The 17,444-nt window shown below is 39.7% G+C and overlaps 1 protein-coding gene across 5 annotated transcripts; it reads right to left on the minus strand.

The window, feature by feature from the left end:
* Positions 1-2,449: 2,449 nt before the first annotated feature.
* Positions 2,450-17,169, minus strand: PDCL (phosducin like). Of its 5 annotated transcripts, XM_072631866.1 has the most exons (5): positions 16,556-16,781; positions 8,408-8,522; positions 8,119-8,289; positions 7,249-7,430; positions 2,450-3,209 (listed from the first exon to the last, which is right to left on the minus strand). In XM_072631866.1, exons 3-5 carry the CDS (start codon positions 8,282-8,284, stop codon positions 2,655-2,657), a joined length of 903 nt encoding a protein of 300 aa, XP_072487967.1. In that variant the 5' UTR covers positions 8,285-8,289; positions 8,408-8,522; positions 16,556-16,781; the 3' UTR covers positions 2,450-2,654. The 5 variants fall into 5 exon arrangements, with proteins under 5 accessions (XP_072487967.1, XP_072487965.1, XP_072487966.1 ...); XM_072631864.1 differs by lacking the exons at positions 8,408-8,522; positions 16,556-16,781 and adding an exon at positions 16,937-17,169; XM_072631865.1 differs by lacking the exon at positions 8,408-8,522 and having other exon boundaries at positions 16,556-16,818.
* Positions 17,170-17,444: the final 275 nt, after the last annotated feature.

Genomic DNA, 17,444 nt, shown 5'->3' on the forward strand with positions numbered 1-17,444 from the left:
TCTTTTCTTCATTCCTTCTCCTCTGCTGCCCTCCTGTGGTCATACTAGGTTATAGCCCCCATTTCTGCTTTACCTAATCCTTTCACTAAGTAAGCTAAAATAGGGTCATCAGGTCCATTCGTAACATTAAAGGATTTGTAGCTGGAAGGGACTTTAAAAATCTTCTAATCAAAATCTGTTCACTTTACAGAAAAAGAAACTGAAGCCCAAAGAGGAAAAGTTATATGCACAAGATGATACAAATAATAAGTAACAGATTTAGGGATCAAATCCAGTTCCTGTCATTCCAAACCCAGCTCTTCTTTCACCACATAGACTATCCCCTCACCCTCCCCTTTGTTTAAGGCTATGGTGTTTAAGTGACCAAGGGTCTTTATACCCATTGTAGACAGAGAGAGCTAGCTGAGTAGATTCCTTGGATATCTTGCTATTTACTTAGGTGTAGTCCAGGCTGTATTTGGGGTGGGGAAGAGGTCAGTCACTATTTTCAATTATTTGAAAAGCTTTTGTGAGGAAGAAGTAGGCTTGTTCTACTTGATTCTTTAAGAGGAAGAACTAGGCCTAACAAGTGAAAGGTATAAGGAGGAAGATTTTGATGCTAAGAAGTTCCTGCTAATCTAAGGTGCCCAATGGAATAGGCTGTCTTAGGAAAAAAGTGAGCTTCCTCCCTATAGAAGTATTAAATAAAGAGTCCTGGTTCGGTAGAGAATGGAACAGATGACTTCTAAGATCTCTCTCTTTAAGAATCTTTATCATAAAAAAAATGGTTTTAGTTCATTTCTTACTACTATAACAATGAGTTTGTGTAAAAACATCTCACAAGAAGATATACATGAAACATGTCTAAAACTCCAGAATTTATATATTCCTTACATTAATTTTATGAAAATCAAGACTTGGCTATTACGAGTGCTCCATACATACTTATTTTTAATGACTAGGCTTGTATCTCTATTAAAGTTTCCTTAAACTGCTCTTGGCATGGATATGACCTCTGGGTTCCTGAAGAATATTAGAGGAAAGATTCTGGCAGGTCCTACCAACATACAAAGGCATGAATATACTATATGTCTGTTCATACAATGAATGACTTCCATCTGTAGCCCAGACTAAGTAAATTGCAGAAGCTCCTCCCCAGGATGTCAGCCCCAGGAGATCAACTATATAGGTCACAGTTACTTATGGAAATTTACCAAGCTGTAGTAAGTTCCTATCTGCATTGCTAGAACGAGGCTGCAAATTGATAAAATTAGATTCCTGGGGTTGAGATGAAAAATTGACTGGCAACATAGGACTGCATTAAAATCACCAGACATAGTACAAAGGACCAAGTTGAAATCTGCCTCTCTGCTAGTTGAATTCTTACCATTCTTCAAGCCCAAATGCCAATGACTCCATGAAACTTTCACCTATTTCCTACCATAGTAACAACCGTCCCCCTCAGACTTCACACAGCATTTTGTTCTGTAACTCCACAGGACACATATTGTATAACACTGTGCATTATAGCTACATGTTAGTGCTTTAATGCTTTGTTAGCCTATAAGCGCCATGTAAGGACTAGGTCATATCTGAATTGTGTTTCCTTAAGCAGAGCAAAGCATTCCACACACGAAGTGTTCAACAAGTGTTTACTGTTTAGAAACTAAGGGCAAAAGATTTCATCATTCAGAGCCTGTTTTCTCATCTGTAAAATGTGCACAATGACTATTGTCCTGTTTTCCTTATGGGGCTGTTGCAAGGAAGACATTTTACAAACCTTAAAAAGCCATCAAATGGTGTAGTTAAAGGAGCTAGCGTGAAAGGAGTGAGCACTTCTTCAGTGGTGAATATGAGGTTTAAGAAGTACTGAAGGGCTTGCAAGTGGAAAAAAGTTTAAGCCCTGATAAGGGACATAACCACAAAAATGGCTTTAACTAGCTGCTTCTATGGTAAATTTTTACTTCCATTAGCCTCAAATCTAATTTCTAAGCAATGTGACTCTGCTATAAGGCAGGATAGATGCCATTCTCAGTTGAACTTCATTCAAGATTTAATGCAATAAAAAAGTCACTGCCAGAAGCAAAAGTTACTTCCTCATTAATATAATCAGAATTTTATGCACACATGTCATCTGAAATATTTTAATAACAGATTGACAGGGTGAGGGAACTTGGAAAGAATGTGAGAATTTCCAGGGACAAGCATCTGACCAAGAGTATGCCCGGTGTCTGCTTAAGTAACTGCAACATTTATAAAGTTAACAAAGTTTTAATTATAGAATCTTTGAGTTTTAGAGCTGGAAGGGATTGCTGGGATCATCTAAAGACAGTTTCCAGAACAATGCCATGTGGATGCTAAGTAAATATTGATTGGTAATGATAACAAAGATATTATGTAAGAGACCCTGAGGCAAATAAATTGTTTCCTGTTTACGCAACTTTGAAGACAATTTCCTATGAGACACACAGTGATTCAACATTTTATTGATTTAATCTAAGAAATGTTAAGAACCTTTAATTTTACATACAATAAAAGAGTTTACAAAGAATAGGCAAAAAGCCAAAGCGCACAGGAAGGAACAAAAATAAACAAACATATAGATGTGAGTCAGAAGACAAGCCCCCTACTTGTACTTATTCACCCCTACACTACTAGTCCCTTTCCCCAACACTTCAATCTATTTCCAGATCACTATCCTCACTGAAACCAGCAGTTGGGTTATGGATTGATGTCAGCAGCACCATTTCTTTTTCGGGGAGCAAACCACACTCTTGTAAAAATGCTTCCAAGTCCACAGCAAAGAAATCTTCTCCAAGCTGGTCAGTGACTCGGACAAAATTACCAATTAATTCTCCTCCTTTATAAATCAACAACGCAGGAAGAGCATTATTGGTGAAGCGGGAGCTGGCCCCAATGAGCGAGCTCTTCACTCTGCAGAATTTGACCGAGGTGTACTCAGCAGCAAGGCAGATCATGCAGCCATTCATTGCTTCTGCCCCGGGGATGTCATCTTCATAAATGTGAATCACAATGAGTATACTTTTCTGTTCCTTATCAACTGTGTCCAAAAAGGCTTCGCCACTGGTGATCTCAAAGACTTGTCTGAACTGGTGGTGCCCACTGTGCAGCTGCTGTCTCATCTCATCCATTCGTTGCTTCCTATATTGCTGTAAAAACTCTTCATCATCTTGTTCCTCATTCATCATGCCATACTCCTTCAAAGTCATCTGTTACAGGATCAAGAGGTTGATAAATGCAGTGCAGAAAGAAGCCTCACACAAACTACATGAAAGTAACTAACACCTACAATGGTCAGCAACACAAAGGGTTCCATGGTCTCCAACAGCATAAAGGATCACTGAGGGCCTTAAAGTCAAATGCTTGGTCACAAACTCTTTTTCATTTACAGACTATGAGAATTTGAAATGTGTACAGAGAAAGATGGTTTTCAAGAGTTGCTGGGACACACACCAAAAAACCACCTGGTGCTCAACCTTCTGGTGATGACTCTCTATTCACTTATTGAAACCAGGCCTGAGTGAAGATTCAGATTTCATCAATGCCCTGTAAATGAAGCCTTTGCAGGCTGGTAAAATAGGCCAGATTTTGTCCTCTTGATCTAGCCTTACAATGAGCACCAGTATACCACAGTGAGACACTAGGGGGAACACATACCATTCAAACTTCAGTCTTCTTTCCGCACCCTCTTCCCTCTCAATATCTTCTCTCCTACTATCAAAATACTGAGTAGTTGGTGGCCTCCCACTTAAGTCCTTTTGGCAACTCAAGAAATACAAACTATTAATCACTTTAAAAATAGGTGTAACCCACCTAACAATGCTCCAAATAATGTCATTTTGCAGTTACATAATAAGGACAAAATAACCAAACTTCACTATAACATCTCTAACTCTGCTGTAATAAGGTTGTCAACAGGATTAGTCAATCATTTGAGACTAAACCAGCTCAGCAATACTTTTGACCCCCTTTTCTGTGTCCCTTACTAGGGAGGTTTCGTTTGAAATCAAATGTCCCCCATAATGTTGTTTTGCCTAATATTTTTCTGTAGAACCAATAAACATTAGTTGAAGTATGAATATATAATAGAGACAACGTTCATTTTGGTTATATTCAGTAAATGTGAGTTTTCACATCAAATGACAATGGATCCAAACAAAATGGATAAAGTATATGCCACTATCATAGAAAAAAAAAAGATAATTAGATGGTAATAATAATGATGTCAAAATTCTGTAACTATACAAGGATAATCTATGCACAAAGGGATCTGAAAGGCATCATTAGAGACACAAGATCATAAGAGGATCATGAAACATTCATCATGATATAGGATCATGAGAGATGAAAGGGACCTTAGATGCAAAAGAGTCCAACCTCCCTCATTGTACAGATGAGGAAACTGCGGCAGGCAAAGGTTAAGTAATTTGCCCTAAATCACCTAGCTATTGTCTAAGGCTAGGATCTGAACTTGAATCTTCCTGACTCCAAGTCTGGCACTCTCTCCACCCTACTCTCAAGCACTTGCAGTACCGAGTTACCATAAGTATGACCAGTAAAGGATGGGCTCATCATGAAAAGCAATAGAGTCAAAACACAGACTGCTTCTACTAAGAATTCACAAAATGACAGACAAAAATTGCAAAGGATGAGATGTGAAAGGGCTGAGGTCTGTAGAGATGAAAGGAGAATACCCACAATACCCACAATCACAATTATAACACCATCATTTTCACTGTCATCAGTATCACTAGCATTTCCATAACACCTTAAGGTCTGCAAGGAGATCAGATCTGAACTCGTCTTCTTTATTCTGGGCCTGGTATTCTAGGTACTGCACCAAGAAAAAACCACTGGAGAATCAAAGAGCCCAGCAATCCTCTCACAACAATCTATAGAGGGGGATAGTTAATAAAAGTACAGGAAATAAAGGTACAGAAAAGTGACTTGCCCAAGATCAAACTACTACTAAATATCAAGGCCAGGATGTTTTCAGGCATTAAACTTTTTGGCTTTAAATGAAACTAGTAGGGGGTGGAGCCAAGATGGCAGAGTGAGAGCAACTACTCACCTAAGCTCTTGGACAAACTCCTTCAGATATCTCTAGAAAGAGAATCTGAATGGATTTTGGAGTGGCAGAATTTAATAGGAGACAGACTGTGGCAGATTCAGACCCCAGGACAAACTGAAAGGTCAACAGGAAGGATCTGTTCTGCGGGGCTGGAGAAGCACAGAATGCACAGTGCACAGGCTGTACCAGCATATCCCTGCAATGGCAGAGTCAAGCAGGAAACCCCGGGGGGTCTGAGGCAGCAGCCACACTGCAGAATCTCAGGCATATCAGCCCAGGATGGGACTCCAGCAGAACCACGCAAGTGAGAGCCATGGAGCCCCAGGTATCTGCAGCGGCAGCTCCTGAAACTATTAGCCCGCAGATTAAATGTCTGTAAGTCATCTACCTGGACTTCTAGGAGCCAAGATGGCAGAGTGATCGGTAAAAACTCTCCTCCTCCCCTTGTTGACCTTGAAAGACCCATTTCCCCAGTTAAATCTTAGAACAGTGGGATCAACAAAAGGGGCAAACAGTCTCTAAGTCCTCACTAAGGAGGGTCCCTCTTGCTATGGCTGTAGGGGACCAGTGCAGGACCAGAGCTGTCCCAGACAGCTCCACCTCAGCAAACTGGGAGGAGATCCTAACTCCCAGGGGGGTGGAGCCCGCAATTGCCAGCACCAGGACCCCAGGCATGCCTCAGCACCCCAGGGGAATAGGGAAGACACTAACACAGACGAGATCACCAACTGCTGAACTTGCCTATGCTCTAGCTTAGCAGAGGAGACCTACTGTAGCCAGACCACCCCTCTCCCACACTTAACACAGCTGACTCCAGGACAACTCCAGGGAAACCCAGAAAGACTTCACCTGGCCTCTGCTTTTTCACGCCAGCCAGCTTAGCACCAGGTAAGCTGCAGCATTTTAGCTTCTAGCTGAAAGAACCAGAGGCCACAACACACAAAGCCTCAAGTTCAAGGCACAAGAATTGTGGGACAGAGCCCCTTGTGCCCTAGGAGCCCAGAGATCTACTTTAAAAGCCAGGAAAAGGGAGATCATCATCATCATGAGTAAGAAGCAAAGCAGAAAAGACCACAGAAACTTTCTATGGGGACAAGGACCAAAACACAAATACCAAAAAGGTCAGCATTGAGACTGTATGCCCATCTGAAACTTCAGAAGGGAATATGAACTGGTCACAAGCACAAAGAACACTCTTGGAAGAGCTGAAGGATTTTAAAAGGCAAATTAGAGAAATAGAAGAAAAAATGGCCAATGATTTTAAAAATATGTAAAAAGAATTCACTGAAGAAAACAACTCCTTATAAAGGAAAATTGGACAAATGGAAAAGGAAGTACAAAAACTAACTGGAGAAAATAACTCCTAAAAGAAACAATTGGATAGATGGAAAAAGAGATGCAAAAGTTAACTGAAGAAAACAATTTGATAAAAATTAGAACTGGGCAAGTGGAAGCTAATGATTCTATGAGACGTCAAGAATCAGTCAAACAGAAACTAAAGAATGAAAAGATAGAAGAAATTGTAAAATATCTAATTGGAAAAACTGACCTGGAAAACAGATCCAGGAGAGAAAAATCTAAGAATTATTGGTTTACCAGAAAGCCATGATGAAAAAAAGAGCCTGGACAATATCTTCCAAGATATCATCAAGGAAAACTGCCCAGAAGTCCTAGATCCAGAGGGCAAAGTAGTCATTGAAAGAATCTACCATACACCTCCCAAAAGGGATCCCAAACTAAAAACACCAAAGAATATTGTTGCCAAATTCCAGAACTATCAAGTGAAGAAGAAAATACTATAGACAGTCAGAAAGAAACCATTCAGATATTGAGGAGCTATAGTCAGGATCACACAGGACCTTGCAGCTTCTACATTAAAAGATCGAAGGAACTGGAGTCAATAAGACCTGAGTTCAGATACAGCCCCAGATATGTATTAGGTAACTGACCCTAGGCAAGTCACTTAACCTCTGTTTGCATCAGTCTCCCATAAAATGGAGATACTAATAGCACCTACCTTGAAGAGTTGTGAGGATCAAAAGAGATCATATTTGTAAAAAGCACTTACCATATAGCAGGCACTGAACAAATGGTTATTCTCTCTTATTATCTAGTTCAGTCTCTAATATCTACATCTATAATATCTATATCTCTGGAAATGCTTGGGTTAAAATTACCTTCCCATTGATTTTATCTTGAAGTTCTTTTTGTTTCTGTTTGTCATCCTCTTCATCCAAATGAGACCTACAAGTCATAGACAACTTTTTGATGAGCCTTTCCATTTCTCTACACTGCTCTTCTCTCTGTTCTGTCTCCAGTTGCTTAAATCTGCGCCAGTCATTGATAACACCTTTTGGACCTGATGACAAAAGACACCATAGGAATGGTAAATCACTGGGATTGTTAGAAAGTAGAACAAGTGTGGTAGCTCAGAAAGAATACTTGAGACAAAGAGAAGTCTCTTTGAAGTCAGGAAAAATGGTTTGTTACAAGTTTTGCCACGTAATGACTGTGTGATTTTAAGCAAGTCATTTCTGCAGATTTTCAGTTCCTCTTATATAAAATGTGAAAACCAGACTCTATGTTCTCAAAGGCCACTTTCCACCTCTAACATCATATTCCATGTCCCCATCAGAGATAATTATTCTTACACTACCTAACTCATAAAACTATTGTGAGATAAGCACTGTATAAAATTATTGACTCTCTTTGTCAGCCATGGCAAAGATGGAACACTAAAGCAGGTCTCCTTGGTCTTATGACTCCAAGGCTACTGCTCTTTCCACTACCCCAGATTTCTTGGAACACTGCTTCCTCTTGGGGAAAAGGCAATGTGGTATAGGAGAAAAATGGTCAAGAGAAAAATGAAAGTAGAACCCAAAAAGGCTAGGTCTTAATTATTCTTTTTATAATCTATAGTTGTCCAAATTTGGGGATATAATCCACTCGTTTACAGGCTTAGTACTTACAAAAAACAACTCATGTTTTATCCTTTTGTGTAGGTCAGAAACTCACAAAGAGATGATTCTAGTAGTTTTTTCCTGTACCTGTATTAACTGTGATACCATCCCTAGCCAGCTCAGTCTCTCCAGAAACAGAATTGCCCAGTGTAGTGCCTTTATTCTTGTCTTCCCTCTCGCTGTCTTCATCCTCACTGCTGCTGTAGTAGTACTGCAACTTCTCCCCAAGCAGCTTATCATCCATGGTTGTCATGGTGTCTAAAGACAGCAAATCACAGAATCTCAGTGTTATAAAGGGACCCTCAGATACCATCTAGTCCAATCTCTATCTGAGCAGAAACTGCCTCTACAATAACAATTATATAATAACACTTACATAATGCGTGAAGACCTCGAAAGCACTTTATATATGTTAACGCATTTGCTGCTCACAACAATCCTGGACAGTAGCTGTTACTGTTATCCTCATTTTACAGATGAGAAAACTGAGGCTGAGAGAAAGGTTAAGTGACTTACCCAAGGTCATACAGTTAGGGAGTATCTATGGCCAGAATCCAAATCAGATGCAAGTCCTATGTGTTATCTACTATGCTATTTCATACCTATTAGAAGCAGACATCCATCTTTGGCTTCTTAGTAAAGGGAAATTTACTAACTTCTACAACAGTTCATTCCACTATCGGACAGTTCTGAGGCTTTTTAGAAAGATTCTGAATTGAAACATGCATCTAGCTTCTGCCAAATGGCCCCCGTACAGCCCTCTTGGGACAAGCAGATAAAGTTTAATGTATCTTCCACATGATAACTCTTTAGAGATATTTGCTTTATTTGGAAAGAACATTGATCCTAAAACCAGAAGAGCTGTGCTTGAGTCCTAGCTCTGACATTTTCTATCTATGCAACACGGGACAAGTCTTAAACAGAGAATCAGCAAAGATATTATAACTGAAACAATTAATAACTTCAGCAAACTTGCAGGCTACAAAAAAAAACCATCAAAAATCAACAGTATTTCTATATAACAAAACCCAAGAAACAAAAATAGGGAAATTCCATTCCAAAATGCGTAAGATATCTGGAGAATAACCTACCAAAGCACGCAAAAGACTTGTAGAGACTAAATTTCAGTGTTTCATAAAGAAATAAAAAATAATTTGAACAGCTATAAGTATACTGATTACACACATAATTTCTTATAGCACAGTAACACTAAATTATATTCAGGTACCCGTTTGTTTAGCCATTCTCCAGTTGATGAGCATCTCTCTACTTTGTTTCCAATTCTTATCTATCACAAAAAGTACTGTTGTTAAGTATTCTGGAGTACATAAGAATTTTATTTTTATGATGACTTCTTTGGAGGATAAGCCCAGTAATGGAGTCTCTGGTTCAAAGGGTATGGATATTTTAGTCACTTTATTTGCATAATTCCAAATTGCTTTCCAAAATGGTCCTATTTCACAGCTCTACGAACAATGTACTAGTGTACCTATCACTCTACAACCCTTCTAACATTGACTAGTGCCATTTTTTGTCATTTTTGCCACTTTGCAGGGTATGGTAAAACCTTAGAGTTGTTTTTATTTGTATTTCTCTTATTAATTTGAAACATTCTTTCATGTGGTTGTGAATACTTTGCAATAATATCTATATCTATCTCTGAGATACCAAGCTTTTACCAAAAAATTTTGATACAAAGTTGGTTTTTTCCCTTTTGATCACTTCTTATCTTAGGGGCATTAATTTTATCCATGCAGAAGCTTTCCAGTTTCAAGTAATCAAAGTTATCTTTTTTATTTTTTATATTAGCTCCTCTCTCATTTTGTTAAGAATGTAATTCCTACCCATAGCTTTGAGAGGTATATGATAATGCTTCTTTTCTAATCATTTTATTATATGGTCTTTAATATGAATAGTGTATATCCATTTAGGATGTATTGTAAAATATAGTGTAAGATGTTCCTCTAATTTCTGCCAGACTGCTTTCTAATTTCCCTAGAACTTTTTTAGCACATAAGGAGCTTTTCCTAGATAATTTATAATTTCAGCTTTATAATTGCATTATTGAGTTTCACTGTCTCCGATTCTCCCTTGTCTAATCTTTTCCAATTGATCTATCTCTATTTTTTGACCAATATCATATGGTTTCTATGACTTCTGCTTTATAAATATAATTTGAGGTCTGGAAGTACTATTTCCTCTTCATTCCTTTTAATCATTTTCCTTGATATTCAGGATCTTTTGTTTTCTCAAATGAATTCTGTTGCTATTTTAACAAGTTTTATAAAGTATGTCCTTGGTAATTTGATTAGTATAGCATTAAAAGTATAAGTCTACTTTAGTAGTTTTGTAATTTTTAGTATATTGGCATGGCCTTGCCATGAACACTAAATATACTTCTAAAATAAAGGGATGGCCATTAATAGGGGAATGGCTAAATAATCTGTGGTATATGATTGTAATGGAAAATTATTGTGCTATAAGAAATGACAAACAAGATAATTTCAGAAAAACCTGGAAAGACATGACTTGATACAAAGTGAAGTAAACAGAACCAGAATGTTATACACAGTAACAGCATTATTGTATAACTGTAAATGACTTAACAATTCTCAGCAAGACAATGATCCAAGACAATCCCAAAGGACTAATGAGGAAGCATACTATCCACCCCCAGAGAAAGAATTGATATTGCTTGAATATAGACTTAAGCATGTTATTTTTCAATTTCTTTTATTCTTTTTCTTTCATCCAAATCTTCTTGTACAAATGACTAATATGGAAATGTTTTACATGACTGCACATGTATAACCTATATCTGACTGCTTAATGTCTCAGGGAGGAGAGAGAGGAAGAAGAGAGAGAGAGGGAGAATTTGGAACTCAAAATTTAAAAATGTTAAAATGTTGTAAAAGAAAACAGACCAAAATTTAAAAAAAAACACAACAACAGAAAAATAAAGATGTAATAAAGATCTGTATTCAGACTCCATTAGTTCTTTCTCTGGGGATGGATAGCAATTTTCATTATGAGTCCTTCAAAGTTATCTTGGATCTTTGTGTTGCTGAGAAAAGCTAAGCCATTTACACAGTTGATCATCTTACAATATTGCCGTTACAGTGTACACTTTTCTCCTGGTTCTACTCACTTCAGTTTGCATCAGTTCATGTAAGTCTTTTCGGGTTTTTCTGACAGCATCTGGCTCATAATTTGTTATAGTACAAAAGTATTCCATCACAATCATATCGTAACTTGTTCAACCATTCCTTAATTGATGGGCATCCCCTCAATTTCCATTTCTTTCCCCTCAATTTCCATTTCTTTGTCACCAGGCAAGAGCTGTTATAAATATTTTTGTACATATGGGTCAACTGCACTGATTTTTTTTTCTGTTTAAAAAATTTGATTTGTTAAATGGGATGGCTCTATGGGAGAGGGAGGGAGAAGAATAATGGCAATATTTATGATGATCTAAGAAATAGAAGCCATCAATAAAAATACAATTAAAAAAGAAGTCTTCTGACTCCAAATCCAAGGCTCTTTCCATTGCATCTATTACAGTAAGCTCATCAAAAGAAAAAAGGACAATGTCTTATTTATCTGGCTTCAGTGGGGAAATCAAGTTTTCTACGTACCTGAATTTGGCAGATAACTGTAATTTACTTCTTGAAATCCCCCTTTTTTATTTTAATAATTTTCGATATAAATATTAACATTAAGCTGTATGCAAAGCACTGCCATCTTAAAACACTTAAATGACAACTTTAGTTTACTAGAATGTAATGTCCAAAGGTTGGTACCAAACCTTATATAAACTTTGGAGCATATTAAAGGTGCAAGAGACTTTACAGATTGTAGGACTTAGACCTGGAAAGGATCTCACAATTCAACTGGTCCAAATTCCTTTTGGGATTGATGATGAAAAGGTTAAAAAAAATCTGCCAAAGTTACCCAGTAAGCAGCAGAGCCAGAACTTAAATCTGGCTCTTTAGATTCTAGGTCCAGGATACTCTGCACTATAAGAGTTTAATTCTCACATCTGTGAATTTGAATTTGATGATTCTGGATCATCATTTTTTTAATATAAATTAGGATACAGAGTCATGTAAATTACGATGCAGTCCAATTATATAACATTATTTGCCCCTGAACTAACAAATGCCAGTCTACTGTGCTTTTTAAAATTATTCTCTCCATTCATTATCACGCTATCACTTTCTGGAGTAATCAATGTACACCCACTGGAGTGAACTGAACTACCTCCTAGCAGCCCTCAATTCCCTTGTGTAATCTACTGCATTTAATCTGAGATAGGTTGAGAAATCAGATAATCAAGACTGCTAGATGGGACAGGACCTGTGATGTCATAGGTATGTGGAACAATCTGGTGAGAAAACTTCTTCCAAAACAGGACAGCCCACGTCTGCAAGTCTATACTAGAGCAGTGATGTCAAAGTCAAACAGAAACAGAGTCCCTATAAATTGCATATTAACTTAGAAAACCACAGATTAATATTACCCACATTCTACTGTATTTTTATTTTCTTAAGTATTTCCAAATTGCATTTTAATCTGGTTTAGGCTACACTCAAGAGTGTTGCTTCTGGTCTAGGGCACTGAGAGGTTAAGTGACTTGCCCAGAGTCCCAGAGTCAGGACATGTCAGAGGCAAGACTTGAATCTAGGTCTTACTAACTCATGAGGCCAGATCTTCATTCACTGTGCCATGCTGCCTCCCCTCCAAGACTCTTAGATCCAATTCTAAAATAGCATGCTCTGAATGACGGCCTAAAAGGGTTTTTTTCCTCTGAATTATATATATATATATATGTTTTTGTGCTGAGACCCTGTCAGATCTTCAAATAATGACTGTCCTAAGATGAAAAAAGGCAACATTTACAAGAGTGCTCAGATCTGTCACCATTCAACCCAGTACGGCTCCTTCCAACGATCACCAAACGGCCCAAATATGTAGGAGCCCTTATCTCTGTGTAGAAAAGTCACCACTGTTTCTATCCCAAACCCCTTCCCCTACAACAATTTATGGTTAGGGAGGGCCTTGCCATATATTCCTCCTAATTACTTCTGATCCTACTGGCACCTAACACCAAGTCCTCAAAGATACTGTATTGAAGAAGAATAGAAGAATGAAGCAACTGTTCCTGCTTAGGACTGCCAGGAACCAGTGACTCCCATCATTATCATTAACCCTCCAGTCCCCTGCTCCACTCAACTCAATATTCTTATTAACCAGTAAGTACTTCCTGTCTTATGACTAGCAAACTACTATCTTGTTTGTGGTGATCTAGAGTATTCTTTTATTCAGAAATAAACCCTTTTCCTCTCTGACCTCTCCCCATATTTATCCCAATCCAGTTCAGCCCTACTCCTTTTTAGACCCTATACTTTGCCTGCCAGTTCTACTTTATCTTCTAGAAGACCTTTCTTACTATGGAAGAACTATCTTACTACACTCCTCTTTATCCTCTATTTCTTTTCTCTCACACCTTTCATCTTATAGCACGCAGGGAAATTCAGCCTTCTATAGAAACACCTCATTCCTTTCCATGCTCTCTCTCCAGTACTAGTTGCTTCCTGATGCCCCTCAACACCCCAGGCCAGAAGGAATCAGCATGCTTCTTGCCTCCCATTGCCATTTTCAGACCTTCCCCTTCTACTACAGTTCAGCAAACACTCTTAGTTGCAGGACCATTCCATCTATCTCAACCTAGACTGCTTTTGCTTTCATCTAACAGCCTTCACATCACTCTCTCCTTTCTCAAAAAGTTTGCTATCTGGATCACTGCCTTGTTATTCACCCCAATTCACTCCTTTATACTTGAGAATACAATATTCATGATAGTATTCCTCAGATCATTCTGACCTCCCACTTAGCAAACTCTTCAATTCTCATGATTTATGACAACCATTCTCTTAGCTAGTCACAAGTTGATCACACCTTAGACTTTACCAAGACCTAAAACTTCATGATCTTGAACTCCAAGACTCTTCTTTGACCACCTCTTAAGTGTCCTTGTATTTCTCCCTCTACCTCATTTCTAAGACTATTATTTGTCTTTATTATCATTTCCAGTTCCTTCATTCTTTGTTATCCCAGTTCATCACTTCACCCATCAGTTCAAAAGACATACAGAGATAGAAGGGAGATGTCCAAAGCACAGTCCTCCATCCTTTATTCCTTTGCCTCCTTAGCCTTCCATTCTGTCACTCTTCAAACCTTGGGTCAATTTGTCCTCTCTGTTCCTACTCCCAAACTTTTAAATGCTGGTGGAAGTCATATGATCATGCTAACTGGGTTCTGTTCACTGATCACATTATTTAACCTTGATCAAGCCCTCACTGCTGAGTGGCATTCCTTTCATTCTTCCTCTATCACACTGTGGACTTTTTAAAGTCTTGTCTTCTCTTCTCAAGCCCCAACTCCTCCTCTCTGTAAATGATCTGTCTCTTACTCTCCTGAGAAAATTTTGGTTATTCTTTGTGAGCCCCCTCATCTCTCCTACTCCATACCTCAAAACTCTGTACATTTCCTACACTAACGCAATTCTTTGAAAACCCTCTACTAGGGTTCTCTATCCTATCTCCTTCTTCTGGAATATACTCTGTTTGAAGATCAACGCCTGTTTCTCTCATCTTCAATTTCTTACAATTTACTGGTTCCTTCCATATCATCTAACTCATCCTTAAAAACCCTCCACTTGACCATACCCTCAAGCTATATTTAGGTTTTAAAGGAAAGCAAAAGTTATGTATACTTGTTACTTTTATTTAATCACCACCCACTCACTTGTCAGCCTTCCTTTCAATCTGGCTGATGTAACTATTCTACTGAAACAGTTACTCAACTCAAAAGTAACCAATGATCTTGGACTAAACTGCCTTGAGGTCTATTTCAGCTTTAAATCTATGATCCCTGAACAGCTATTCTTGATCCTCTGAAGATTTGGGCAGGACCAACTACCAGCTCTTTCTGTATCCTCTCCTTTCCACTGGCCTGTCCTTGTTCTGTTCTTGTGTGACTGTTCCTTCTCCATCTGCTGTGCTGCACTGAATAACTGTCCCCTTCCTCCCTACAAAGATTCTACCTGCTCCCTAAGATTCTACCTGGGACTTCTCTTTCTATGCTCTCTCTTTTGATGAATTTACCTATGCACATGATTTCCAAATCTATACCCACTGTTAGCTTCTCTCCTGGCTCTGATCTAATATTGAACTAATAACTGTGTGTTATCAACTGGAATAAGACAACTCAGTATGTCATCTTTCTTCCAACCTGAGTGCTGAAAGCACCATTATCCCGCCAATTACCCAGATTCACAACCTCAAAATAATCTTTGACCCTTCCTTTAACCCTACACCCAGCGGTCAAATCACCTAGCCTACTTTAAGGCAACATCTCTCTTATACTTGACTGGACTAAAGAGCTTCCTCTCTTTCTCCTGTGTTTTCCCATTAAGATCCATGGATTGAAGAAAGGAGAGATTGAGGGTGGGCAGAAGAAGGCAACTTGTGAGAAAATGGAACAAGAGATTCTGCTGCTAGCTTCAACAAGTCTTGGCAACTGTTTGGATATGGTCAAAGGCTGGAAGGAAGATTAAAATGAAGAATGTTAGAACTGAAAAGGGAACAGAAAGTCAGAATATGCCTTCATTTTAATCCTGGGGAAATGGAGCCAAGGTCAAAGTCACACAGAGAAAAAAAGCATGGCTAGAACTCTGGCTTTCTTGCATCTTAAAACTCAACATGTCTAAAGCAGAACTCCTTATTTTTCCCCAAAACCCACCCCTCTCCCAAAGTTATTTACCTATTACTGCTGAAGACTATTACTGCATCATCTTTCCAGTCACTCAATTTCACAGTCTCCATCATCCTTAACTCCCCATCCCATCTAACCAGTTTGTTAATCTCTGTCCACAACATCTCCCTACCTACATAATCACTGTACACATTCCCTTCTCACACATGGCCACAACAGAATTTGTGTTATACTTGTTCAAGCTATCATCACCTCCTATTTGAACTATTACAACTGTCTCCCTGCTTCAAGTCTCTCCCTTCTCCAATCCAAACAGCTGCCAAAGTGATGTTCCTAAAGCGCAATTCTGCCCATGTCCCTCCTAAACTCAATATATTGCACTGGCTCTCTATCTCAAGGAACAAATTAAAAATTTTTCCTTAGCATTCAAAGCTTTTCTCAATTTGGCCCCTGCTTGTGGAAATCTAGGTACTGTGAAAGCATCATTCCCCTTCACTCATTTGACATTTCAGTCTAATTCGGGCTGCTCCTCACACACCACACTACACCTGGCCTCTACACAGTAGGCACCCTGATGCTTAGAATGTTGCCCCTGCTTTTCAAATGGCCTCTCAGAATCACGTTTCAACTCAAAAGCCACCTGCTTCATAGAGCCTCCCTCGATTCCCACCCCTTTAGTTGTTCCTCCTCCCCTCACAAAACTTCTTTGCATTGACTTTATGTACAAAATACACGTTACATAAAATACCTCTATTTTATATAGCATTGGTCTAGCCTAGTACTTCACACCAGTAGGCGTCTAATAAGTGCTTGCAGGTGGATTTCTGGCAATGCCAGGGCTGTCGGGAGGGAAAGAGGTGGGGAGAGGGAGGGACTCGCTAGCTAAGGGGGTGGGCCCCGTCAGATGAGGCTGGGAGGACGGCTTGGGCGCGGGAGGCCCCGAGGTTCCCTCTAGGCCCGAGGTGCCGGTAAGTCAGGCGGAGGCCAGCGCGAACTATGACGTCGGCGCAGAACTGCGCCCGCGCGCCCTCCCCTCCTCCCCCCCGCCGTCCCCGCGCCTTCCCCCGCCGCCCCCCGCAGGCCCCAAACCCCTCCCCTATTCCACTCCCCAAGCTCCCGCACAGCTAACCCTGCTTAGCTCACTCCCCGGTCCCGAACGGTGGGCAACTCCGCCTCCGGGACACGGAAGGGCAGCTGAGAGCTACCAATGAAGCTCGAGCAGGGCGGGGAGGAAGGCAAGCATTGACTTCCCGAGAGGCCAGAGAAACCGGAAACTAGCTCCCCCGCCTAGACTAGAGTAGACCCATCGGAAGAAAACAGCTCGATCCCAGTCCGCATGCGCTGGGTAGAAGCAATCACCGCGGCCCCGCCCATGCACCAGCCAGCCTACGAGTCCCGCTTCGGGACAAATGCCTTCCACGTCACCCTGGCCGGGCCATTCACGTAGTGGCTCATCTATTTTTCCAAGGAGGCCCGTCTGTGCCCAAGTCAAGGGGCTGTTTTCAATGCGTTACTGCGTGGGACATTTGAGGGAAGCTTATCTTCTCAGTTTGTTCCTGGCAATAAAAAATGTAAAGCCTCTCAAAGAAAGCTCTTTGCAATAGAAAAGTCATTGGATCTGAAGAGAAGTATGCTAC

Source organism: Notamacropus eugenii, chromosome 1 (assembly GCF_028372415.1).
Source record: "Notamacropus eugenii isolate mMacEug1 chromosome 1, mMacEug1.pri_v2, whole genome shotgun sequence".
Classification (NCBI taxonomy): domain Eukaryota; kingdom Metazoa; phylum Chordata; class Mammalia; order Diprotodontia; family Macropodidae; genus Notamacropus; species Notamacropus eugenii.

Coding starts and splice junctions, on each gene's coding strand:
- PDCL (XM_072631863.1), bottom strand. CDS start 15,085: ATGGAGAAGGAACAGTCACACAAGAACAGAACAAGGACAGGCCAGTGG. Junction 8,290..15,012: donor AGAGGATACAGAAAGAGCTG/GTAGTTGGTCCT, acceptor TGCTGTCTTTAG/ACACCATGACAACCATGGAT. Junction 3,210..7,248: donor AAGATAAAATCAATGGGAAG/GTAATTTTAACC, acceptor ATCCTGTAACAG/ATGACTTTGAAGGAGTATGG.